This window comes from Leuresthes tenuis, unplaced genomic scaffold (genome assembly GCF_036924035.1).
Source record: "Leuresthes tenuis unplaced genomic scaffold, fLeuTen1.0.hap1 SCAF_7, whole genome shotgun sequence".
Lineage (NCBI taxonomy): Eukaryota > Metazoa > Chordata > Actinopteri > Atheriniformes > Atherinopsidae > Leuresthes > Leuresthes tenuis.
In genome coordinates this window covers 6,250,631-6,274,934 of record NW_027325361.1, presented here as the reverse complement: position 1 = coordinate 6,274,934, position 24,304 = coordinate 6,250,631, and the positions used below count along the sequence as shown (strand labels likewise).

Here is a 24,304-nt window from a genome sequence, read left to right as displayed (position 1 = left end):
AAAGGAGAAGCATCTCAATTCACACATAAAACTAGAACAAAAGTTTATTTCTAACATGAGGTTTTCTTTTTCCTCTGGGAATCACAATGCTAAATGTCCTTATTCCCCTTTTCAGGAGAACTTAATCACTCACTCGTTTGATTTCTCGAAGGAAATCGAAACTAAACGGCTTTTTAATACAAATCAAGCAATTAAGAGAAGAGCTTTTAATCCAGGGTCAAAAGGTAGGTTGCTTTTTGAATATACAGTTTGTTTTTTTTCTTGTATTTTTTTTTAAAAACTTACATTGATTACTGTTCTAGCAAGTGTTTTTTTTCTTTCTCGTAATTTCATCTGGATAACATCCCTGAAGAAAATTCCTCCAAAAAATTCCAACCCGATCTCACGCCACAACGTGTAACAGCTACATTTGGTCCATAACGCAAAACTTTGCAGGTTCACAAGGCTTAAACTTTGTACCGATAGCATTGTCCAGAATAGTTTCCTTTTCTAAATATGTTATAATTTCTCATCATGGATTGCAAGACGTCTAGGTCTTAGGGATGTGGACAAATGTACCAATTACATGTTTTCTGGTGAGGCTGGGCTGAAAATGTCAACAAGACAAACGTCAAAATAAAAATCTGTTTTGAGAGATAAATGAGATTTTTTTGCATAAATGTGGCCCATTTAAGATGCCAGGTCTGTATCACGGAAGGCTCCTTCTACAGAAGGCTGTGGCGAAATCACCTCTGTGGGAGCCTTCGTAGGAGCTGCGGGGTGAACCGGCTGGAAAGGTTTCCAGGACTTGGAGGGGCAGTGGAAGGGGTTGTCATTCACAGAATCAGCATCAGGCAAGCCGATGGGTTTGGAGGCTGTGGTATCCTCCTCAGATGACTCTTCTTTGACTGCAGCCGTGGAGGGGAGTTGTGAGGGTGGAGATGACGGGGAAGTTGAGTCAGTGGAAGGAACTCTAAACATAAAGTTTCTAAGTGGAGACCAGCCAGCAGGACGACGCCTCGAGAAAACCTAAAGAAAAGTCAAACAACATGTAAATGAATGGGTAGATGGATAAATAACCTGACTTCACTGATCAGAACTGCATGCTCTTAATTGCCTCGCTATTATAGTCTAAATTTCCAAGACTGCAAGCAAGATCTTGTATATCTTATGTTACATGTGACTTTTCTTTTTATATCATATTACTTTTGATTCAAAAATACTTTTAACTGGTTGTTCACTAGTTGTATCAGAGGAAGAAAATAAATCAGCAGTTTATTTCCTGGACAGCTTTTTTAATAGATGCAGATGCTTTAAAGCCAATATTAGTAATATGACTGGCTATCAAAGTCGCCTCACAGTAAGACCGAAATATTTTACGTAGAGTATAAAAATAAGCATGATTATTGAATTTGTAGAGCTAGAAACTACTCAACTGAGTGTTACTGCCCCTCACAGAGTGTCCTTAAACTGGGACTTATTGCTTGCAGCCATAACTTAGATGTAGAGAAGTGGCTCGACAATGAGAGGTTACAGGTTCAGCTCCTGCAATGTGACCAGCACTGTCCTGCTACATTACTTAAGGCTTAAATCGCCTGTGGTTGCACACTTATTCTAGAGTTTTTACTTACAACTTATAGGCGGGAGTCAAATTACAGTGTGTGTGTAAAAAGAAATGGAAAAAGGGAAAATTCTGTCGTGTGCAGACTAACAGCTCACTTTTGAGTTTCTCTGCCTCCAAATGGCCATTAAAAAAACACTATTAGAGCTCTAAGGTGGATTTCACCTTCACCACAACCTTTCCATTAAACAGGTATTGTCAAATCGTTGCTAAGAAACCATAACTAAGCACAGCAGGGCGGGTTTGTCTTCAAATGTCACAGATAAGACCAGCTACTACTGTAAGCTCCTCTCGTTATCCCTTACCTCACAAAAATAAACATTAGTAATTTATAACAGACATAGTTTAGGAGACGTCCTAAGCAGCATCAGAGCTACACTACAAGACTCGAGACTCAGAAACAAGCAAAGTACGCACTCATATTTGGTCATTACATGAAAAGCCACTCACCACAGGAAGCAGTGCACCTTCTTCACATGCTATATGGGCCTCTGGCTGCTCAAATCTCCATGGTGCTACATCCACTGTAGAGTTACAGTTAACAAATTCCTGCAATGTGCAAAATACACAACAGGAACTTCATCGAGTTTATCAAACCTGGATTCAGTCTCATTCTATAGCCTGGAAATCATACTCACCACGTTCTCCTCATCAGAAACACAGAGTATGTTGAGGTCTTTGTGTTCGGTCTTGGCACAGGTGGTCTTCCTCATATCAAATCTCATCTTGAACCTGAACCCTGCAACCACCTACAGAGATCCCAATATACAGGACATAGAGGAGAGAGAACTGTTTTTGACATTATCCCCTTTCATATCATCCCCCTATTATACCACCTGCCTTACCTGTCTGGTGGCATGGCCGACTTCATTTAGGTTGAAGAGGTGAGTCGAGTTGGAGATGGAGTTATACTTGGAGATGGAGGCAAGAAGAGGAACCTTGAGGTCCTCTGAGTTCTCATCGATTTCCTGAGGGCAGCCCAAACAGGAAGCCCTCTCTGGAACAATGTAATCATCTGAAGACGAGAGAGATGAATAAAGAGGAAAGGATCAGAAACCCTCAGACTGCCACTAGGGATGAGCTGAAGGATGAAATGTAAAGTCTATAATATAATAATCTATAATACCTAAATTCTACAATAAGTCAAGAGACTAACTCAGTTCACAGCTCTTCGTATGTAAAAACAAGCTGTTTTATTTCTATTGGTTATGATTTAAAACATGATTTAAAAATGATTTAAAAAGCCTCTGGGAGACGCCAAGCAGCCAGTCTCGGCCCAGGTCAGGTAATTTTGTTGCCACGGTCCTCTCTACCTTTCTGTGTTTTGAGTCTCTCTCTGTGAACACACAATGGAAACCGTGGCAAAGTTTTTAAAACTAGTAGCCAACAACCTCCAACTTCACTTCAAATGTGTCAATTTAAAGTTATTTAATTTATGATTGAAAGAAAATAATAATAATCAGTGTGGTTGTTTCTTGTCTAATTGTATTGCTGTGCCTCACAGCATGGGGGAAAGCTAAGGAAATAACAGATTCATTACTGTAGAGAAGTGCTGACGCTGCGCCCGGCCTATTTACTTAAATTCTTCACACCCAAGGCGATAAAACAACATCACTTTTAATTCTTTAAGTATGGATGACACTGAAGCGGTTAAACAATCCTTTTATCTCCAAAGGAATTTTTTTAATTGGGCCTCAAAAGTTGTGCAACACTGAATCTGTTTACTGTAAAGCTACACTGGGGCTGATGAGACAAACAGATTAAAGTCTACATGGTGCTACTGCCCTCTGTGGAATGATAACCTCATATTGTGTTTTTTCTGATTTGCAGATAGTGTTGATATTACATAATCTTTGTTTCTCCTGCCCCCACAACTGCACATTTTCCTCACTGACTCACTGTTATGTTACAAAAAAAAAAGGTTTTTCTTTGATAAACAAGGTCATAATGAAGCACAAGAGACTCCTGCTGTAATTCAACCATCCTTACATGAATAAACTGTGGATATGGCTCATTTCACTGCTGATCTCAAGATATTATTTGCGAAGAGTCTTACTTTGCCAATTCCCAATGGGACAAAAGAAGTAATGAGTATGAATAAGCTACTGTTGTCTTAAACAAAGTTGAAAGATATCAAAATAGACTTTTACAGTGGGATCAATTTAAAAGAATGCTCTCTTTTATTTATTTATATATATATATATATATATATATATATATATATATATATATATATATACATTACATGATTTATTTAATGTAAGCGTCGCCCTCTGTGATAATTCTGCTGCTTTTACATGTGCCTTTAGTGTTAAAAGCCAGGTCATTCACCCCAGATCTGATAAGATCATCCTGTTTATTCATTCACTCACCAAGCAGGCAGTCCACCTGTTTAGTGTCAGTATCCGTCTCTGTTATGTGGACTGTAGCGTTGCATGAAATTGGCTTCTGGAGGAACAACAGGACAGTCATATTTCAAATGTTTATACAGGTTTATACTGGAGGGTTTAAGGTAGTTTGTTCTTGATATTTTTTCACATAACTGAATGGAAAACACTGATGTATGTGGAGAAAATAAGCATCTTAGTGTTGTTACCCTTTGTCCATATGGCAAATAGTCACAGTCTGTCCAGGATTTGCTGCTCCCTGCTGGACAATCACTCCTCCTGGTGGTGAACTCCAGCGAATACACAGTGTCTGAACCGTTTTCTGACTGCACACACACACACACGCGCACACACACACACACACATGCACACACACAAACACAAACAAACATACTAATCATTCGTGTGCCAAAGATCAATGGATCAGAAAAGGTTTTCCAAGAATATTTTAGTCACAGTCCCCCAGGGTTTTTGTTCATTTGTTTGCATGAGTTTGCTAAACTGAAACATGTAGACTTTAAAAGGAGTAACAGTGGCTAATTCATTTATTTAAAAAAGTAAATTGCATCTTAAAGAATGACTTTAGAATGCTATTATATCTAATCAATTTGTGCAATTTTACGCGCAAATGTTGCTGACTGTCATCGTCATGTTATAAAAGAAAGTACATCATTTAATAGTTTGAGATTTTACACATCAGGACAGAAGCATAAATCATCTGGTCCTTCAGACTTCTTGAAATGTGATTACTTCAACCTCAAATGAAAAAAAACCATGAATAATTACACCATGTCATTTTTTATTTAACAAAAACGAAGCCAAAATGCACGAAGAGTTTCTCAATCTCAATCTCGTTCAGTGTTTTTCAACACAATGCCAAGGAGGAAAGACATCCGCAATAATCTTAGAGGAACAATTATCGCTGTCCATCAATCTGGGAAGGGGAATAAGGCCATTTACAAACTACTTTACATCCGTCATTCTACACTGAGAAAGATATTCACTAGTGGAAAACATCCAAGACAGCTGACAGTCTTCTCAGAACAGGACGTCCCAGCAAGTTCACCACAAGGTCAAACTATGCAATGTTCAGAGAAACTGCCAAAAAAAAAACTACAGCTCAGACTCTGCAGGCATCAGGTAGCATGTTAAATGTTAAAATTCCTGACAGTGCAATTAGAAAAACACTGAAAATATATAGCTTATGCAGAATAGTTGCAAAAGAAATCCTCTTCTCTCTAAAAATAACATGGCAGCACAGCTTAGGTTTGTAAACTTACATCTGAACAAACCACAAGACTTCTGGAACAATGTCCTTTGCACAGACCAGACCAAAGTGGAGATGTTTGGCACAACAGCACAAACACCTCATACCAACTGTCAAGCACGGTGGTGGAGGGCTGGTGATTTGGGCTTGTTCTGCAGCCACAGGACCTGGGCACCTTGTAGTCATTGATATCCACCATGAACTCCTCTGGATACTAAAGTATTCTAGAGTCAAATGTGAGGCCATCTGTCTGACAGATGCAGCTTGGCTGAAACTGAGCTGTGGAATAGGACAATGCCTCCACACACAACAACAAATCTACAACAGGAAGGCTGGAAAAGAAAAGAATCAAGTTGTTGCAATGGTCCAATCAAAGTCCAGACCTCAATCTGACTGATACGACCTGAGCTGTGCATAAACAAATACTGCAAACCTGAATAATCTTTAGCAACCTCATAAAGAACAAAATAAATTGGATAGTGGTCAGGTACGAAGAGAGTCACATTGTTTTTATAACCACTGTACCTTCCTGGCTGACAGTATCTGAAACAGAGCCAGCTTGTGACCGGAGCTCAACCCCTCATTGAACTTGCGTATGGCGCTGGTGACAGCCTTCTCCACAGTGGGGTCATCACAAAAGATCAGGACACCAGACTGGCCCTCCACTGCCTCCTGGACAAGGAGAAGACAACAATTTCTGACTATTAACAACCAGCCAAGTGATTAGGATTCCCTAAAGGGTTAGCTGGATAAACCAATGGGCTAAAAATGATCAACAAGACAGGAAAATAATGGCTCTTCTTAAACTTTTATTGGTAAAATAGTGAACGTCTTAGCTCTATATGCCTTTCGAGAAAAACAAAATCATTAAAAATGTAAAATGCTTACGTACAATAGTGATGTTAGCTGATCATTTACGCCATATATAATGATATATTTCACAGGAGCTTACCTAATACTTATACTTGTATACTTATTACTTATTTTTATCTGACGTTTAACAATAAATACCACCCAAAAATCTAAATAAGACATCCATTGTATGACTGTCTGAGTTGTGTCTTCCTACAGTTTTAACAACCTTCACCGATAAGCATCGGCAGCCTGTGTAAGTCAGATGAGTGCATAAAGCTGTATGCCTGTGATTCAAGAGAGCGCTGACTATTTGCTGTTACATTATTATCAACGCAAGTCTCATATCTGAAAGGTGAGATAAAATTCGAAAGACATTCATTAGAAAATCAACCAGAAACTTGAAAACTCGGGGTCACATGTTTTCCCAATCTCCAGAGGAATTTACAGCCCTGCTCTGATGTTAACCATACCACGTTTAGTTCTGGATTGCTGGATTTCTTGGATCTTTGACTGTTGTTATTATGTAACTATAACCTTCACCAGTTCTCCAACCCTTAGCAGCCAAATCGCTCAGCTGTACTAAGTGCACAATTTTGGTTTGAAATCCAGAAATCGAATTGCACATCATGGTGTCTGGTCCCCTCTCCTTACCTGCCCGAATGCAAAGGTGTGGAGGCACAGCAGGCCCAGCACACACAGCTTCACTCCACTCCTCATCGTCTGGTCCTAAAGGAGGCTTGGCTCTGACTTGCTACAAATCATAGAAAAACACAAATGACACTCCAATGGAAGAACACTTTCAGTCACAGATAACCAAACGAAAATCAAATCATCTCCAAAATACTTTCTGACTTGAAACTGATTTTTATAAGTACAGAGCAGCTACTTACAGTTTGTGAAGGTGTATCCCAGCGATCAATCCTGCTGGGCTCAGAGAACGAAAACTTGACAGCTTTTCCCTATACAATGGATGAGTGAAGTTCTCCTGAAACTGTGGAAAGGAATCCTGAGAAAGATGATGACACACTGGGTGACACATACACAGAGGACAGGAGGGCGCAAAGGACACACACACAATAATGCTCAGCATGCTCAGTCGGTAAAAGGAGAGTAAATGTTTGCTCTTTTGTTTGCCCTCCTACCTGCACAGTCAATATCAGTATCAGGGACAAAGAAAACATGAAAGAAAATCGAATAAGTTCTTCATTATGTTCAGAGACCACGGACACACATCAACTCACACATCAAAACACAAACATGGAATTCATTGGCAATAATTGTGGCAGCACATGTCTCTGTGCATCTTTACAGGCCGGGTTGTGTTTGGTTGGTGTTTTTTTTCCATGTGTGTGTTTTAAGTGGTACTTTGCCCTGTCGATCTTTAGCCTCAGCCATTTTGATTTCCCCACAGCTCATCTCTCAAACAAGGTTAGATGTGGTCAGATGTGACACAATAACATTGACATCTCTGCACTCTTCATTTGCTCATCTGCTCCATTTCAGTTAATAAATCACATATGCCCCGCTCAGGTAATGATGAATACAAATAAATCCAAAATATGTCATTTTGTGAGACTTATAAACCAGAATCAACACTGGGATCATGTTAATGTGTTTACATGTGAATTATTGAGGGTCACAACATGCAAGAGACAATAAACCCTGTTAAAACTTCAACAAAGGTTAACAAAATGATTCTCAGATTTTAGAGCTTATTGTAACATCTGTCCAACCTGCACTGTCACCAGTGTTGCTTCCACTTGCACAGACAAAGCAGGAACTCTGGTATACTGTCATTTATTATATATATAAGTGATTTGAGAAATATTCCACTCTGTGGGTGTTTGTCACAGTCATGTGGGGATAAAAGTGTGTCCCTGTTTTATGCCCCCCACTGGCCTTTTGGTGGAATTGCATGTGTAGCACATGCGCATCACTTTTAATTGGTTAAACTTGAGAAGGTAAAACTTAATGGGTGCAGATGGGGTTCACCACTCTCCTGATGCTATTGGACTTAAACAAGTAAAACAAATTAATTTCACTTTGAGATTTTTAAATGGTAATTCTTGTCATAAGTACACGTGTCTCGTTTCCAAATGTCAGAGGTTACTAATTAATGTTTTCAATTGGTTTGAAGTGCTTCTCTGATTTTTTTATTTTTATTTTTTCCCTCTGTCTTTATGGGCATCTTTGGTGTGAACTTCACAGTCCAAGAGCACCATCCTCCTAAACAAACTTAATATTCATGGGTAACTTGAGGATTGATCTGCAGGGACAGCAGAAGTTAAAACCATTCACATTTCCCATGCTGTTTTTTGTTTGTTTAGTAGATACACTCGTGTGCTTTGATCTAAGTCCCAAGTAACAGTTCCAACACAGCAATTGAGACCAAAATGTAGTTAAAATAATGTGCTTATTTGCCTTATGGATGCTGAGGTTTCAGTGTCACTGTTGAAGCTGCTGGATTAAAAATCACACAAAGCTTTAGATGCAATGATACCTGTGAGGATGGGAAATCTTGTTTTTTTTTTTTACAGAACTCACACCATTACCTTTTGCAATCTTGTTTTTTCGTTTGTTAAGTTTTGAAATGATATTAGATTAGTCGATGTTTAGAGAGTCATAGACAATGTACAGACCGCTGAAGTGCGATCGTCACAACCAAAAAGGTTTTAGCTTTAAAGTTAAAGCTTGTTTTATCAAAAGTGAAGTGTCAAATAAGTGTAATACTGCAAAAATGATGGTGTTTCACTCTAAATACAGAGGAGTGTCCACATTTGAATAGAAATACTTAAGTAAAACCCAAGTAAATCAAAACTGATTCTCAAGCCCACACAGTACAGAAAATGTACCTCTGTATTGCAGCTCACACACAGCAACAAGTTACATGAGGTTAGAAGAAATAAAGCATGAGAACAAACCTTCCAAAAGAGGCAAGAAACACTGCAACATCATCTTTTTTGGTTCAGAAACTCAAACACAACCATTTTAGCTGATCTGTAAGAAACCAGTGTGTCTCTCCTGTATTTTAAACTAGAATAAATTCTGCATCAAATTTTACATTCAAATCCATTGTGTTAGACTAAATTTTACAGCCATGCCGTTATGCACACATGACTCAGTAGGTGAGAAGGTCATTGGTTTCCCTGTTAAACTGACTTTTTACCAGCAGAGCTGTCAGTGCTGATGGAAGCTGCTCCGCCTCCCTTACTTCCTCTGCCTGGTAGGTGTTAAGGTATTCTCGCATTTACAAGTCACACCACAGCTGCCGTCTCTTACTGCACTTCCTTTCTGTTAGCAGCCCCCAACTACATTCATCTCCTACTATGATGCTAAATGGTCACACAAGTGGATGGTCTCTTTTCTTCCTGGCTGCTTTTATTCCAGGTAAGTTTGATGATCATCAAATTCTACACCACCCATCTCAGATTACTGACTTTAAACTATGGAAACAGGTCACTGTTTGTCTTTCCACTTTATTTCAAACATTGCAGTGTAAAGGTAGACTTCTGTAAAGTTGCAGTGAACAGTTCAACACCCTCACTGCCCAGTGTTTATGTCTCTAAAAAAAGCTACAAGGGGCTGCAACTTTTCCTGTAACAGATTAGTCTTTTTTAAATGTACACAGAATATAATAAAAAACAATTACATATGTTTTATGTAATGTGGGCTTATAGATATTTTAAAAATCTCAACAATTAGTAATATTTACTTATAACAGTGCTGCGCTGCTATCTGTTCAGAGGCATAAGTGTCATACAGCTGTTCTGGTTTCCTATCTCACACATTGGTTAAGTGCTCTTCAGTGGTCCCACAGTTGCACTCTTGCTCACTGTGGTTTAAGCAAACGGGTGGTCTGATCATGAGTGGAGCACTTTTATCACATAGCGTTGCTACTATCACAGCCTATGGAATATATTCTTAAATATCTTGGGAATTAAAGGTATTTTGGAAAGAGAAGTTGATCATATGTTATTTCTGTTTCTGCAAATTTTGCAACAGTTTTTCCAATTCAAGATTGTGTCGTGGCTTTGGCTGCATCATCAAACCTACCCTATGGCCCCAGCGCCCCCAACCCCCCTCAGTCACTGGTTGTCAATTTGTTGCACGGAAAAAAGACCTTCCAAGACTAACTTAAACAACAACATCAACTAAGGCTCACATGTTAATCTTCTGGCCCTGACTCTAAGAGTCTGGACTGTACTCTAATGTTGAATATTCCTTGTTAACGTTGTTAAGGATAAGAGTGCTAATAAATATTTTCCCACATGGTTCTATTCTGGGACCTCTTTTGTTTTCTATTCACAGTGTATTTCCCTCTAAAACACGTGCAATCTTAGAGCTTCAGATTGCATTTCTAGTGTTCTACATTCTACTCTGAGCTTAAAATCACTTTTAAATGCTCAGAAAACAAAGTTCATATTCTTCTCAAAATCTTTCCCTTGATGATGATACAGACTGTTCAAAACAGAACTCAAAGTGAAGACGGATTATGCATCCTTACATTTCATTACTAAAGCACAGTCGCACTCTCATCATTGTATCCTTAATTTTCTTACTTTCCACTTTAGACGAAGAATAATTGTGAACATATTGTAAATTAAAAATGTATATCCATAAGTGGGCTCTTCTTGAGCAGCCTTTGTGTTTTCATTGTGTTTTGTTTAGTTTGTGGATACTGTTTAATCATATTGTTTTTGCAATCTTACGACTGTATTGATGCCAGGACTCTTACTAAAGACTTGCAAATTGAACAACAGTCATGTAAAAGAAAAATCTAGGTCTTTGGGTAAAGAAATTACATGCAGGCTCCAGCATGCTCTGGGAAGCTGCAGCAGAGTTTATAGAGAACCTGTTGTGATATCTCAACCATAGTTATATTTGCAATGAGCCAACAGATCCCTTTTCAAGTCTTGCATTGCAGCACCAAATCTTCCATTTTGTTACATTCAAATTTGTTATGAATGTAGCATTAAAAACTTATTGATGAATATATCATAAGATTGACAGGTCTCACCCTCCACCAGGTGTCCACCTCCAGGGAAATGACAGCTCCGTCCAGCCTGCGTCGGACTCTGAGCAGCCCTCCGAGGCTCAGATCTACCGGCCCGTCCTGCAACCCTCGGAGGCCATTCCGACACAAGGTACACACAAACACAAGACCACATCTATTGCAAACAGAGCAACAAAATAAGCAGTTTTGTTGGCCATAGACTGCACGAATGAATCCAAAGTATGTTGAAATAGGGGTGTAAATTTTTAGCATTTTGGTTTTCACAGCCTGAAAACTCATCAGAGAGCTTCACAGGGATGAAATCTGTTAATGAAGCTGAAGAAGGTTTGACTAATGTTTCATATTAGGAGCTGTGAGATTTGAAGTCAATCTGCATAGAGGCTGAACAATAGTAGGCGTACGTTAGTGTATTTACATGAAGTTTATGGATAACTTGGACATTAACCATTGTGATCAGAAAGATCACCTGAACTTGATCATGTCATTAAAAATCTCTAAAAAAGCTACAAGGGGATGCAGCTTTTCCTGTAACAGATTAGTCATTTTTTAATGTAGTCACCAAACACTGAATATAATAAAAAATCTAATTGTGTTTTGTAAAATGTGGGCTCACAGATCTTTTAATTGAGATTAAATGTAGTCATTGTCACACGAAATACACAAAATTACTCCAGGTTGGCACCTGTTGAACACATATGCTTAGGGTCACACACTCATAGAGACAGATGCCATACACTGGAGCGGTGGGCAGCCATTCATGCGCCCGGGAGCATGAGGGTACAGTGACTTGCTCAGAGGCACCTCGGCCGTGGCAAGGCGGTGGAGTGCCACCCCTCCAGCTGTCAGTTCACCGATCAATCAAATCAAACTGCCAACCTTCAGGTTATTGGACAACCCACTCTCACTACAGTTTATTTATAACAGTGCTGGGCTGCTATCTGTTCAGAGGCATGAGTGTCATACAGCTGTTCTGGTTTCCTATCTCACACATTGGTTAAGTGCTCTTCAGTGGTCCCACAGTTGCACTCTTGCTCACTGTGGTTTAAGAAAACGGGTGGTCTGACCATGAGAGGAGCACTTTTATCACATAGTGTTGCTACTATCACAGCCTATGGAATATATTTTTAAATATCTTGGGAATTAAAGGTTTTTTGGAAAGAGAAGTTGATCATATGTTATTTCTGTTTCTGCAAATTTTGCAACAATTTTTCCAATTCAAGATTGTGTCGTGGCTTTGGCTGCATCATCAAACCTACCCTATGGCCCCAGCCCCCCCAACCCCCCTCAGTCACTGGTTGTCAATTTGTTGCACGGAAAAAATACCTTCCAAGACTAACTTAAACAACAACATCAACTAAGGCTCACATTGCAATACCAGTTATACCAGTTAATCTTCTGGTAATATATACAATATATTTACATTATTATAACTATAAACTTGCCATGAGAAAAATCTGTTTCTCACGTGTAAGTTGCTTAGGACAAAAGTATCTCCTAAATCAAATTCAAAATGTAAATTTAATCACTGATATATGTCATTAACTTCCATCTACAAAGAATCACACACAGCTTAACACACAGTATGAAGCATCTTGGTGTTGTGAAAATTGTATAAGCAAATACAAACACAAAACTTTTAAGTTAAAAAGAAAATCTCTCCCCACCTTTTCACTTTTGTTCATTTCCTGAATGCTTATAATGTGACGCCTGTTTAATCCCACAGTCTCTTAGCCAAGACAACCACATGTTGCTGTTTGACATGTCCAGAGTTTATTAAGTACATTAAAGGTCTGTCCCTCAGTATTCGTTAGTTTCTGATTCAGGGAAAAAAAAATACAAATTGATGATACAAATTCACACATGACACATTGATTTGTAAGTTCCATAAAACATTGAATACTTCACATTTAGACGCCTGTGTGAGTTTTCTTTTTTGTGCAGGAACCTACATGCTGAATAACCTTTTGGGGACACCGTGCATCAAAACCACCATGGGAGCAGAGTACATTGTCATCGAAAAGAAGGTCAGAAGCTGCGGCTGGCTCAGCAATCTGTGTGTGTTTGCATCTGTCAGCGTTGTTGATTGTGTGTTTCAGCTTTGAGTCGTATGTCAGCGGTTTTTTTATTTATTTTTTTATATATATAGTGTGTCTGCATCAGCATCTTTTTCCGAGGTGTCAAAAGTTTAAACAGTAAACATCTACAACTGCTGTTCCCATAGCATAAACCTGGAAAGAAAATACCCTGTTAGAACACAGAATGAAGCAGTTTTGTGTAGATTTAGTGCACTAATCGACTTGTGATTAAAATAATACATCTCTCCTCGCACATTTAGAAGACCTGGTATTTCAACTTGGACCCATCAAGAGTTAGGATCAGTGGTTACTGTAGCAAAGAGGCAGCTGTTCTGTCCCTCACGCTGCCCGACAATGTTGCCAGTCTGCAGTTCACCTTCAAGAAGGTAATTTGTTCATGGTGGGATGTGTTATGCTGTAATAAACCAATCTCTAAAGGGTGTAATCTGTCTCATCCCACTAAATACATACAAACAATTTGTGTGTTTATGTAATGTAAAAGTAGAAAAATTGTTCAGGTTATATCAGTTTGTTTAAGATGTGAAAGGAAAACTGAAGACATGAATCACGCATGTACAAAGGCTGATTAAGACATGTAGAATCTGCTTGTTATCTGACTAATCAAGCTAAAGAATTCAGCTGCTGTAAATATAACAAAGGCAATGTTTTGTTTTGGACTAACATCTGAATCAAATTGTTCACTTTGGATGTGATACTGCGTGTCTTGACTTCTGAATCAGCTTCAACTTTTGCATTTTCGTCTCCAGGAGAGAAAAAATTTCTTCGTCACCAAACTGACTGCTCATTTATCTCCACAGCCTGTCTGCAAAGAATGTTTCAGTAAGAGCTCATGGGCAGATTTCAGAAAGACACATAAGATTTTACCTGGAAAAAGAACACTGAAAATGCTGTAGCTATTTCTGTCTTTCCTCACAGATAAGACTTATTCGGGTTTGTTGGACCATGAGAGTCTTTTCAAGACGGCTAATGGTCAAAGTTTCAAATGCAATTCAGAGTATTTGCTTTTGGCTTCGTCTGAGCTCAGGATCAAGCTGGTTCCTCTACAGATTCAGGCCTTCAGCGTGCCAACAGGACAGTACGGAACAGGTGGCTGAGCTTAACATTTGTTGAGTCACGAGATGATTAAGAGGACTGAAAAAGGAGAAAATAGACTGTGTCTTTACTCATTTTTCTGCCCTCCTGTCTTTTGTTGCAGAGGTGGAATGTTGGGCTGATTTTAACAAGAGAGTCATTCCCATCATCATCGGGTCCATTGTGGTGGGTCTCTTCTTGATCATTGTACTGAGCTTCCTGTTCATCAGAGATCGCCGCAGACAAGGATATGAGACACTTTGATCTGGTTATGAAACGAGTTGGAGGTTTACTCCATCTAAAGAACTTATACACCATTACAAAAAACATGCGTGTAACATGTTAAAGACTTCTTTATTGGTTATATTCTTTAAATTCAAGCTTTAAATGCAATATATATTGTTTTTTATCTAACAAGAACAGTCAAAGGAAAATATTCTCAAACTTAAAAATTGTCTTTGTACATATTTTTTGCTGTATTTCAGTGTTACTGTATTCAAATTTGCTGCATATTGGCTCTTTGATTAAAAAAAGGAGGTGGAATGAAAATACATTTGTTTTGGTCTGTGATTTCTATTTAATGTTCTGGTCTAGTTAATATCATAGGCCATTTTGCTTCTTGTATTATTCTGTAAAGCCTGACTTCCTGTTGTGGTTTTACACCTGAATTTATTCATATTATCTAATATTTTAGTTTTTTTATGTTCAAGTTCAAGTATCTTTACTATCCAGGGGCAATTAGTTTCACAGTCAGTAGTTAAAATTTAAAACAACACACGTGACACGTATAATTTAAATCACAATCATAATAAGTCATTTAAGCGGGGATAAATGAGTAGCTCAGTCTATTTGTCCTGCATCGTGGCAGCAAGTATTAGCGTCTGGATGGAAGCAACCCGAGCTCTTCATGCAGTGGGTGGTGTGGCTCTGCCAGGATCAGTCTGGCCTTTTTCACTGACCTCACCTTTAGTAGGTCACTGAGGTTACTTATAGCTGTACTTGGTAATTTTGCTGCACACACTTGACAATTTCCGATAGTCTGTGTCTGTTTTTACTTACTAAAAGTCCAAACTAGCAGATGAAGTTAAAAGACTGGACCTTTTTTAATCAACTGATATTCTTAACGGAGAAACACTGCTCTCTGCTGGTATTATTTGGTAACAGCACCTCCCTCCCCGCCTCTATATCCCTCTTCCTCATTGGCTGTCGCAACTACGAGTCCTCGGTGAGGTAAAAAAGAAACAAATATATAGATTAATTAATTAAACAAAGTGTATGCATGCTTTTTAGTTCAAGTGTGACATTTTATTCGCCCAGACTGCCTTTGTTGTTTTAAACTGGGTGTTTTAGATCCGCTGAAAAAGAACCATACTGTATTTGAAATTACCCCTTCGCTTTTGCTTCCTCTACCGGTCACGAAGTCAGTTTGCTAGCAAGCATCGCTAGCCTCAGTAGCTGGTAGCTATGGCTGCAGTTATTCTGAGTTTTCCAACTTTGCAGGGTTTGAGGATATTCACACAGTGAGTATATAAATGCGTTAGGAGTTTATTTTGTCTGAAAATAGGCTGTCAAATCTGGCGAAATCCTGCACCATGTCGATGATCTGTTATTAGCTTAATTTTAACGTTAGCTTACCAAGTTTGCAGGTCTGTTTATCCTGCGTTTGATCTCACCAATCCGATATGTAAGACTGTAAATAATCTGCTTTGGGTCATGATTCTTTACCTACTCGAAATGTCTATATTTCTCCATCCAGCATCCAGACATGGTTGGAACATTCTTCTTTGTGTTAGCTAGACTGATGAGATATGATGTGAGCAAGGTTAAATAAAGGTAGCAAACTGACAGTTAGCGTGGCTGCTACAACTTGTGTACTTCTGCCACTACAAGGTTACTTGGTTTACTGTCATAGTGACTGTGGTTTAGCGTCCCTACTACAGCAATGTGATCGTTTAACATCTGCTCAGACACTAAAAAGTCACCTTAGCATTTGAGGATGTTTTTCCTCCTCTCCTCAGAAAGCTGTCATGGACCAAAAGAGGCGTGAGGTTCGTTTCTGGAAGTGAGTAAACAATCGTTGCTCTGTATTAGAAATGACAAATTAAAGCCTGCCATTTCTCGTCAAAATCTTTTACGGTGGTTTCTCCTATAATGTATCTGTAGGGCTGAATTGCTTGTAGAGAGGCGTGTCCTTAAAACTCAGAGGAAGGGGTAACTCTCGTTTCCTTTCTGGAGAACACTTGTTGATATACCTAATTTGTCTTCATTATCAATTAATTGTTATCTGCCAAATAAATTATTTTGGATGCAAGATAGTGATTTTCTTTTCCTGTAGTCCAACTCATTGTGGCTGATCGCACCTATTATCACATACATCAAGTCCTGCCTCTAGTGAAATGAATATGTTTTTACTACTCTTTTGACCCAGAATGCATTGCTTTTCAAATAAACACATTGACTAGGGAAGATGAAGGATACTGGATTTTTGATGTGCCAGTATCTGCGTACATGCCAACAAACAAATGTTAGGTCTTTAAAGATTATGATAAGCTAACGTCACAGCCGTATTAGTTTTATTTTCCACCAAGATACAATTCATTTTTGAGAAAAGCAGCATCCACACATTTTATATAAATATAGTGATTTGATTAATGACTGAGATAAATACTCATTGTTATTTTAAGCTTTTAAAAAAACAACAACTTTATTCTGCAGGGGCAGGAAGGATCGAAAAGGTGCTGATCGCCAATCGAGGAGAGATTGCCTGCCGTGTGATGCGTACAGCTAAGAAGATGGGCGTGCGCTCTGTGGCGGTGTACAGTGATGCAGACAGACACTCCATGCACGTGGCCATGGTGAGACACTGAATCATTTGTTTGTGTAGCACACAGATCTGTGTTCAGCTGTTTTTAATTAACACAACAAGGTTCCTTGATGTTAAACTGCTTTATCAGCCTTTATATTGTCATGTTTTTGCAGGCAGATGAAGCCTACCACATTGGTCCTCCTCCCTCGCAGCAGAGTTACCTGTCGATGGAGAAAGTTTTGGAAGTTGCCAAGAGTTCGGGATCACATGTGAGTAATCCTGCTAAAAGGGGATTTTCTTTAACTGAATATCCTATATCGCTTCTTAAAATGTCCACTTTCCTTCTGTTGTTGATGTTGTGGTTTTGTGTGCAGGCGGTCCATCCTGGCTATGGTTTTCTGTCAGAAAGCACAGAGTTTGCAGAGGCATGTAAACAGGAAGGAATTATCTTCATTGGGCCTCCTTCCTCTGCAATCCGAGACATGGGCATTAAGAGGTGACACCCATTAATATTCAAATATTCAAATTTTCATGTTCAGGTCCTTACCTGCTGAGGACTGGATGTCTTTGCAGCTGTGAAAAATTCTAAAGAGGGTTTTCTTTATGTTAAAAAGAAAGGAACTGTGGAATCAACATAGATGTCACAGGAATAATGTGTCTCAACTTACTTGTATCCATTTGTGGCCTTTCTCAGCACTTCCAAGCACATTATGTCAGCGGCCGGGGTGCCAATAATCGGTGGTTACCACGGAGAAGACCAGTCAAATGATAAGCTGCAGGCAGAGGCTGCGCAGATTGGTTACCCTGTGATGATCAAGGCAGTTCGTGGTGGAGGCGGGAAGGTGGGAGGAAGTGGAAAAGCTGAAATAACTTTCACAGTCTAACTGCTGCGAGCCTGAAATAACATGTGTAATAATGGGACTTTTAGGGAATGCGTATCGCGCGGTCCGACTCAGACTTCTTGGAGCAGTTGGAGTCAGCAAGACGAGAAGCCAGGAAGTCCTTCAATGATGATGTCATGCTGGTTGAGAAGTTTGTAGAGGATCCCAGGTGTGACGACACTCGCCTGGCAGCTCAGCTGCTGAACTGTGAAACCTTTTTTGTTATAAAAATGACATTTTGTCTATAAACATCGCTCTTATCTTCTGCAGACACGTGGAGGTGCAAGTGTTTGGGGACATGCACGGTAACGCTGTGTATCTGTTTGAGAGGGACTGCAGCGTCCAAAGGAGACATCAAAAGATCATAGAAGAAGCACCAGGGGTGAGTGATGAGTGGTTGTTGTAGAGATGCGTGGACTTAAAACTGCATCAGTCAAAACAAACCTTAGATGTCTTAAAGGTCAGTTTCTTTTGGGTGAATAACTGTCGACTGACTTATCTGTTCAAAAGGATCTTTGCTTATGCAGAGGTGATATTAGCTCATGTCTTACTTCAGTCATGACACTGCCTGGTGTACTTTTTCAGCCTGGAATAAGCCCTGAAGTTCGGAGGAAACTTGGAGAGGCAGCCGTCAGAGCAGCTAAAGCTGTCAACTATGTCGGGGCAGGTGCGACACGCACTCACTCACCTGCACGCGTTGCTCCACAGCGACTTGTTCCTAAACACAGTTATATCATGTTGTTTGTCTTCCTGCAGGTACGGTGGAGTTCATAATGGATGCCCAGCACAACTTCTACTTCATGGAAATGAACACCAGGCTGCAGGTGGAGCACCCCGTCTCTGAAATGATCACTGGAACCGACCTTGTGGAGTGGCAGCTCAGGGTGAGAGGAGAGGAGACAGCTGAAAGTGCAGAAATATGTGTGGGACCTGGAGTTTTTACTGCCACAAGTCAAGTCAAAGAAAGCGCTTATGCTCTATGAAACTCTCCTCCAGGTGGCAGCAGGGGAACGTCTCCCTCTCCTTCAGGATGACATAATCTTAAAGGGACACTCTTTTGAGGCTCGTATCTACGCCGAAGACCCAAACAATGACTTCCTTCCAGGGGCGGGGCCTCTGCTGCATCTGTCCACGCCTCCAGCGGACCAACACACGCGCATAGAGACCGGAGTCAGAGAAGGTGGGGAACAAACAATGAACAACACTCAAGATGATAAAGAATACTTGTATATATATATATATCTATAAGTAAAAAAAATGATGGAAGCTTTACAGGTGTGTTTGGTTACAGGGGACGAGGTGTCGGCACATTATGACCCAATGATCGCCAAGCTTGTAGTGTGGGGAGAGGACCGATGTGCTGCCTTAAAGAAACTGCGGTACTGTTTACGACAGTACAACGTAAGACTCACATCAGATGACTCTTTATATGCATTCCTACTGTACGTGGAAACTGTCTGTTCTGGTTCTGACATTTCTTGCATCCTCTGGGCTCTTTTTTTTTCTCTGTCATGTCTTTAGATTGTGGGTCTGAACACTAACATTGACTTTTTGCTGAGCCTCTCGGGCCACCCGGAGTTTGAGGCTGGAAATGTGAGCACCAGTTTCATCCCTCAGCACTACGCTGACCTGTTCCCCACTCCGCATGCGCCCTCTGGGGCAACCATCTGCCAGGCAGCCCTGGGCCTGGTGCTCCAGGAGAGGAAACACACTCAGGAGTTCACACAGACCGCCACCGGTGAGGGGGGTGGGGATAGCAGTCTGTGTGGGGGCAGATTTAAGATGAAAAACTGAGCGTGGATTTGTTTGTGATTTTCAGATCCTTTCTCCCCATTTGGCTCCAGCAGTGGCTGGAGAAACAACACCAACTTTAACAGAAACATGACTCTTCAGCTGGGAGACAAGAGTAAGCAACACGCATACCACCACTAACATGAGCACCAGGGTTCCATTTTATTTAAATGAAGGAAAATCAATTAAGATTTATTGGAGGAAGAAGAATCTTTATGCTAAACCATGACTTGCGTGATCAATCATTGATTAAAGCTGTCTGCTTTTTAACTTCTATGATGAAGTTAGAAGCTGTTAATCTGAGAGATTCTCCAGCTGTCGGTTAAACTGGTAACATATACAGTCCCTGTGCGTTATTATTCAGTTCGTCAGGTATTACACACCAAACTGGATCGGTTTGGTGCCGTTAGCAGTGCAGATGTGGTGGATTCATTCAGGTTAAAGGCTGATCCAGTGTGTGACACTTTGTTAATGAACTGTGAAGCCCAAAAAGAGCTCTGTATGTGTGCTGATGATGATAACGATGACTGATCTCTCCGTCTCCACCGTGTTAGATCTCAAACCTTTTTTGAAAGCATTTCATCTTGTCTTTATCTCTAGAAGTCAGTGTGGTCATCACCTATAACAAAGACGGCAGCTACAGTATGCAGGTGAGCTGGAGAAAAACTATTTAGTAGAAGTTTTAAAGAAGTACATTTCTGGAAACCCAGTTTTATAAACTTTTTTGTTCAATCCGTACACTCGCACTCCTTAAATGTACTAATAGTAAAAAGAATAGTTGACCTCTGTCCCAAAGTCCTGATGAGACATTTGTCACATAGGGGTCTAATCTGTGTCATTATCAGTAGGTGATGCTGCTCTAGTTTTCGCTCGATCACATTCATCATGTCAACGCTCTCCGTTCAGGTGGGTGAGGAAGTGTACCGTGTAACAGGGGAGGTGGAGATGGAAGGTGGAGCTTCGTTCTTGCACTGCTCAGTAAATGGAGTGAAGTCTCGACCCAAACTGGTGATCCTGGACAACACGGTGCACCTGTTCTCCACGGTACGTCCCTGCCGCTCTACACCTTTCTGTGTAAATACGAACAGCGCAAATTAGCCTGGTTTAGCATTAAAAATTAAGCAAAAGATCACTCAGTAGTTGGGTTTTCCTTCACTGGTAAAGGGGGTGGGGCAGCACAGGCTATGTTGCTTGTAGTTGTAATTCAGAAGAAGACAGTTCAAGGAAAAAAAAGCTGCAGTAAATGTAAAGTTTAGAAACTTTTTGCATTAGTTTTTGATCGTTACCATTTCCATCCAAGGAAGGAGAAAAACAAAGAGCTGTGGTTTAATCTGCATTTAGAGCTGGTCAGAACAGCACAGTTAGAACAGGGATAAAAGCTGAAGTCTGCAGGGATCTGTGGGATGTCTCAAACTTAAACCTGACGCACGTTTCCTATCTATCACCTCACTTTCTGACATCTGTGCATTTCTCCTGCAGGAGGGGAGCTCCGAGGTGTCTGTTCCCGTGCCAAAGTATCTGGCTGGTGTTAGCGGGTCGGGAGCTCAGGGAGGAGCTGTGGCCCCCATGACTGGAACCATAGAGAAGGTGAATTTGGCCTTGTTCTTAGAATATGAGGTCATTTGAGGTAAAATGGTCATTTATTTCTCTGTTTAAGGATTAAGTTAGGTTGCAGCTATGCTTAATATCAAGACAATCAAGAAGAAGCAAGGGGATTTAGACACACGAATGTGTCCTGTTGCTTTCCCTATCTGAGTCGTGATGTCTACAAGATGCACTCTGAATGCTTTGAGTTAAAAATCTCTGGTCACTCTGGTGATGATTATATTTGGTGTTGATATGCTTCCAGAGTGATTGGATCATCAGTGGACATCTTTAAGTCAATGCGTTCGTACCTGGTACTTAATATGCGTCCCCACATGCGTCCTGAGGGAGCTCTTTTGATCAGAGCTAAGTTACCCGCTCGTACAGCCTGTGTCACACGGTCAGCTGCGCAACAAACCGGACTTCAGCAGCTTTACGGATGTTCCTGTACAGATAGATTCAGTAACTGCGTTAGAGTCACACATTTCAGATGAAAATGATTTTATAAGCTTAGTTATGTAACAGATGTGATGTAAGAGAAAGGAGAGTTGAAATAAACAGATTGTGGATCTAAACCCCCTCAGCTGTTCTACACTTCGCTGTGCCGTGTACGAGTGGCAGCTCATGCAACGCTTTCCATGCAAAGCGAGTACGATATGCTTACCACAGCAGGTGCAATCCACACCAACAACAATCAAAGCCAAAAATGTAACCATTGAGGCAACTCACCTTTAAAACGTTTAGCTCCTAAATAAACCATGCCTTCAACACATTTCCACAGATTAGTGCTGCATCTTTGACTAAGTTTGATGCTGCCTTTAACAGCGCGTATTTTTTCCAGAAGCAGGCGTGTGAAAACATCCTAGTGGTAACTGCTGCGTGTGTGAAGCCACATCAGGTCAGACGGAGGTCCTTTAACGTGGCCCAGAACACATACAAATACTTCTGCACCTGAGTGATCTGATCTGAGTGCTTATTAAATCCATCCTATTAAGGGCTTACCACTCATGATCGGATCATCCGGGAGGCATGTTCCAACCGACTGTGAACAGCTTTTTGGTCTCCGGACATTTGGTTGGTAATCCAATCCTAACCTCCGGTGTGATGAGCACTTATGAAGAGGTCAGAGCGAACAAGTTAAAAGAATATCAAGACTACTGAGCCACAATATTAAAAAGAACATGGGTCCTTCTGCGTTATGTTGGAGTCACGTCATTGGTTTCCAAACAGCTGCTGTTTGTGTTCAGGTGCTGGTGAAAGCTGGAGATAAAGTGGCTGTAGGAGATCCGCTGATGGTCATGATTGCCATGAAGATGGAGGTAAGGGACCCATGCTGGTTCTGCCCCCCCACTCCACACACACACACACACACATTCACCTTTGTCCCTTGTTTGTGTCTTTGCAGCACACGATCCGGGCGCCAAAGTCAGGCGTGATCAAGAAGGTTTTCTTCAGCGAGGGCTCCCAGGCCAATCGCCACGCTCCTCTGGTCGAACTAGAGGAGGAGGTGGAAGTGGGGGAGGGGAGCAGCCAGTAAAACACCTCCACACACACACACACGCACACTGACATTTAGGAGAGAGTTGGAAGGTGTTAGGGAGACGGAGTCGAGCTGAGTTTTTAGTAAATATTTCCGACATTCGGGACCGAAATCGTTTGTTTGGGTCAGTCTGGAACAGATGGGATGAAAATGATCCCAGCTGGTACCTAAATGCACTAAGAGGCAACAAAAAATCGAGTGCTGCGTTATGTTGATTACAGAACTAGAATCAATCTTTTTGTCGTTTGAGCTTCAGGTCCTGAAGTTCTTCCTGCGTGTCGGTCCCTGTCAGTAAGAGTCCTCGCATCTGATCTCATAATGAGGGAGGGAAAGGCCCTCGGTCCTTTTGCTTCTATCCAAAGCAAAGACACATGAACTACATGTGGGATTTTTCTCAGTCATGGGAGAAGTGGGGACTCATAAATGAGCGAAATGAAAAGCACCTCTAGTGTCAGTTAAAGAGCTTTATCACACAGTGCTGATGATGTGACGCAGTTTCTCCTCATTTTCTAAAACTGACTGAATTTTGCTTTTTGTGGACGACGAATCGTTACTGAGATCTGTGGGAGAGACCCGTATTTACATATTCACCCACAGAATGACTTAGATTTATTTCTTTGAACCCCATGGAACCATGTAAATCAAAGCATTGATAAGTATTAAACGCTCCTACTGCTTGTATATACTGTAAAACTGCAGGTATTTAAAAATGCTCTGTCTCAAAGTTTAAAGCAGCTCAACGTTTTTTTAAATTTACAAAAGAAATTATCTTTGGCATTCAAAACTATTTTGTATTTTGGGTGGGGTTTTATACCCAGATTCCAGACTGAGTCCAGACTGCCCTTTACATCTGAAACGTGCACCAATCATGATGTCCGAGCAGAGCGGAGTGTACTGTGGCAGCACAGATGATTCTAACAAGTAGGAGTCACATCTGCAGTGTTTTTGTGACTGCAGGATGAAAAGTCGGCCACAGAGAGCTTTTAGTGGACAGATGTTTGCTTCTGTTTAAATCTGTCTAACAAATGATCACCACGCAGATGACATGCGAGCTGGATCACTCTCTTCTTACTAACAGTGTGCTCAGAGGCCTTGTAGACTAAACTGTAAGTCTGTGTTTGTTTCCTGATGTTGAACTTACTGTCAAATACTGTAATAAATTTTTGAAGTATACACAGCCTCATGTCATATCTGATGCGTTTGAAGGCAACTTGTGAACTGAATATTATATCTGCAACTTTCCAGCCTTCTCTCGTAAGGCTTTCTACGTGTTGGCAGCTCCACCTGCAGGTTTAATCAATGAGATTAATTGAAAACAGCTGTGCGGCTGCACAGAGCCTCAAATGTGGTGTGAAAGCGGGTTACACAGAAGCTCTAAACACCCTCCACTTCTTCCCTGCCACCTGTTCCAT

At 40.6% G+C, this 24,304-nt stretch overlaps 3 protein-coding genes across 3 annotated transcripts; 2 read left to right on the top strand and 1 right to left on the bottom strand.

The window, feature by feature from the left end:
* Nucleotides 1-26: 26 nt before the first annotated feature.
* On the bottom strand, nt 27-7,167 carry kng1 (kininogen 1). Its single transcript, XM_072389007.1, has 9 exons — nt 7,000-7,167; nt 6,761-6,860; nt 5,780-5,926; nt 4,197-4,313; nt 3,973-4,048; nt 2,446-2,615; nt 2,239-2,349; nt 2,051-2,149; nt 27-1,008 (listed from the first exon to the last, which is right to left on the bottom strand). The coding sequence occupies exons 2-9, from the start codon at nt 6,824-6,826 to the stop codon at nt 670-672; spliced, it is 1,125 nt and encodes a 374-aa protein (XP_072245108.1). The 5' UTR covers nt 6,827-6,860; nt 7,000-7,167; the 3' UTR covers nt 27-669.
* A 2,197-nt stretch (nt 7,168-9,364) lies between these two features.
* lamp3 (lysosomal associated membrane protein 3) lies at nt 9,365-14,926 on the top strand. The gene is made up of 7 exons (XM_072388657.1): nt 9,365-9,496; nt 11,137-11,253; nt 13,065-13,147; nt 13,459-13,584; nt 13,966-14,038; nt 14,135-14,305; nt 14,415-14,926. Exons 1-7 carry the CDS (start codon nt 9,436-9,438, stop codon nt 14,552-14,554), a joined length of 771 nt encoding a protein of 256 aa, XP_072244758.1. The 5' UTR covers nt 9,365-9,435; the 3' UTR covers nt 14,555-14,926.
* Nucleotides 14,927-15,540: 614 nt separating this feature from the next.
* On the top strand, nt 15,541-23,570 carry mccc1 (methylcrotonyl-CoA carboxylase subunit). Its single transcript, XM_072389000.1, has 19 exons — nt 15,541-15,810; nt 16,309-16,352; nt 17,006-17,145; nt 17,270-17,365; nt 17,471-17,592; nt 17,791-17,938; nt 18,025-18,146; nt 18,248-18,359; nt 18,563-18,644; nt 18,734-18,861; nt 18,974-19,157; nt 19,269-19,378; nt 19,499-19,715; nt 19,797-19,883; nt 20,369-20,418; nt 20,675-20,812; nt 21,248-21,355; nt 22,600-22,671; nt 22,758-23,570. Exons 1-19 carry the CDS (start codon nt 15,755-15,757, stop codon nt 22,887-22,889), a joined length of 2,148 nt encoding a protein of 715 aa, XP_072245101.1. The 5' UTR covers nt 15,541-15,754; the 3' UTR covers nt 22,890-23,570.
* Nucleotides 23,571-24,304: the final 734 nt, after the last annotated feature.

Bases quoted from the DNA above. Each gene is read 5' to 3' on its own strand.
- lamp3 (XM_072388657.1), top strand. From the start codon at position 9,436: ATGATGCTAAATGGTCACACAAGTGGATGGTCTCTTTTCTTCCTGGCT. The intron at 13,148-13,458 runs GTCAGAAGCTGC...TCGCACATTTAG, and splicing joins ACATTGTCATCGAAAAGAAG to AAGACCTGGTATTTCAACTT. The intron at 14,039-14,134 runs GTAAGAGCTCAT...CTTTCCTCACAG, and splicing joins TGTCTGCAAAGAATGTTTCA to ATAAGACTTATTCGGGTTTG.
- kng1 (XM_072389007.1), bottom strand. From the start codon at position 6,826: ATGAGGAGTGGAGTGAAGCTGTGTGTGCTGGGCCTGCTGTGCCTCCAC. The intron at 5,927-6,760 runs GTAAGGAGAGGG...CTCCTTGTCCAG, and splicing joins ACACCTTTGCATTCGGGCAG to GAGGCAGTGGAGGGCCAGTC. The intron at 2,150-2,238 runs GTGAGTATGATT...TGCACATTGCAG, and splicing joins TTTCTGATGAGGAGAACGTG to GAATTTGTTAACTGTAACTC.
- mccc1 (XM_072389000.1), top strand. From the start codon at position 15,755: ATGGCTGCAGTTATTCTGAGTTTTCCAACTTTGCAGGGTTTGAGGATA. The intron at 17,366-17,470 runs GTGAGTAATCCT...TTTTGTGTGCAG, and splicing joins CCAAGAGTTCGGGATCACAT to GCGGTCCATCCTGGCTATGG. The intron at 22,672-22,757 runs GTAAGGGACCCA...GTGTCTTTGCAG, and splicing joins TGATTGCCATGAAGATGGAG to CACACGATCCGGGCGCCAAA.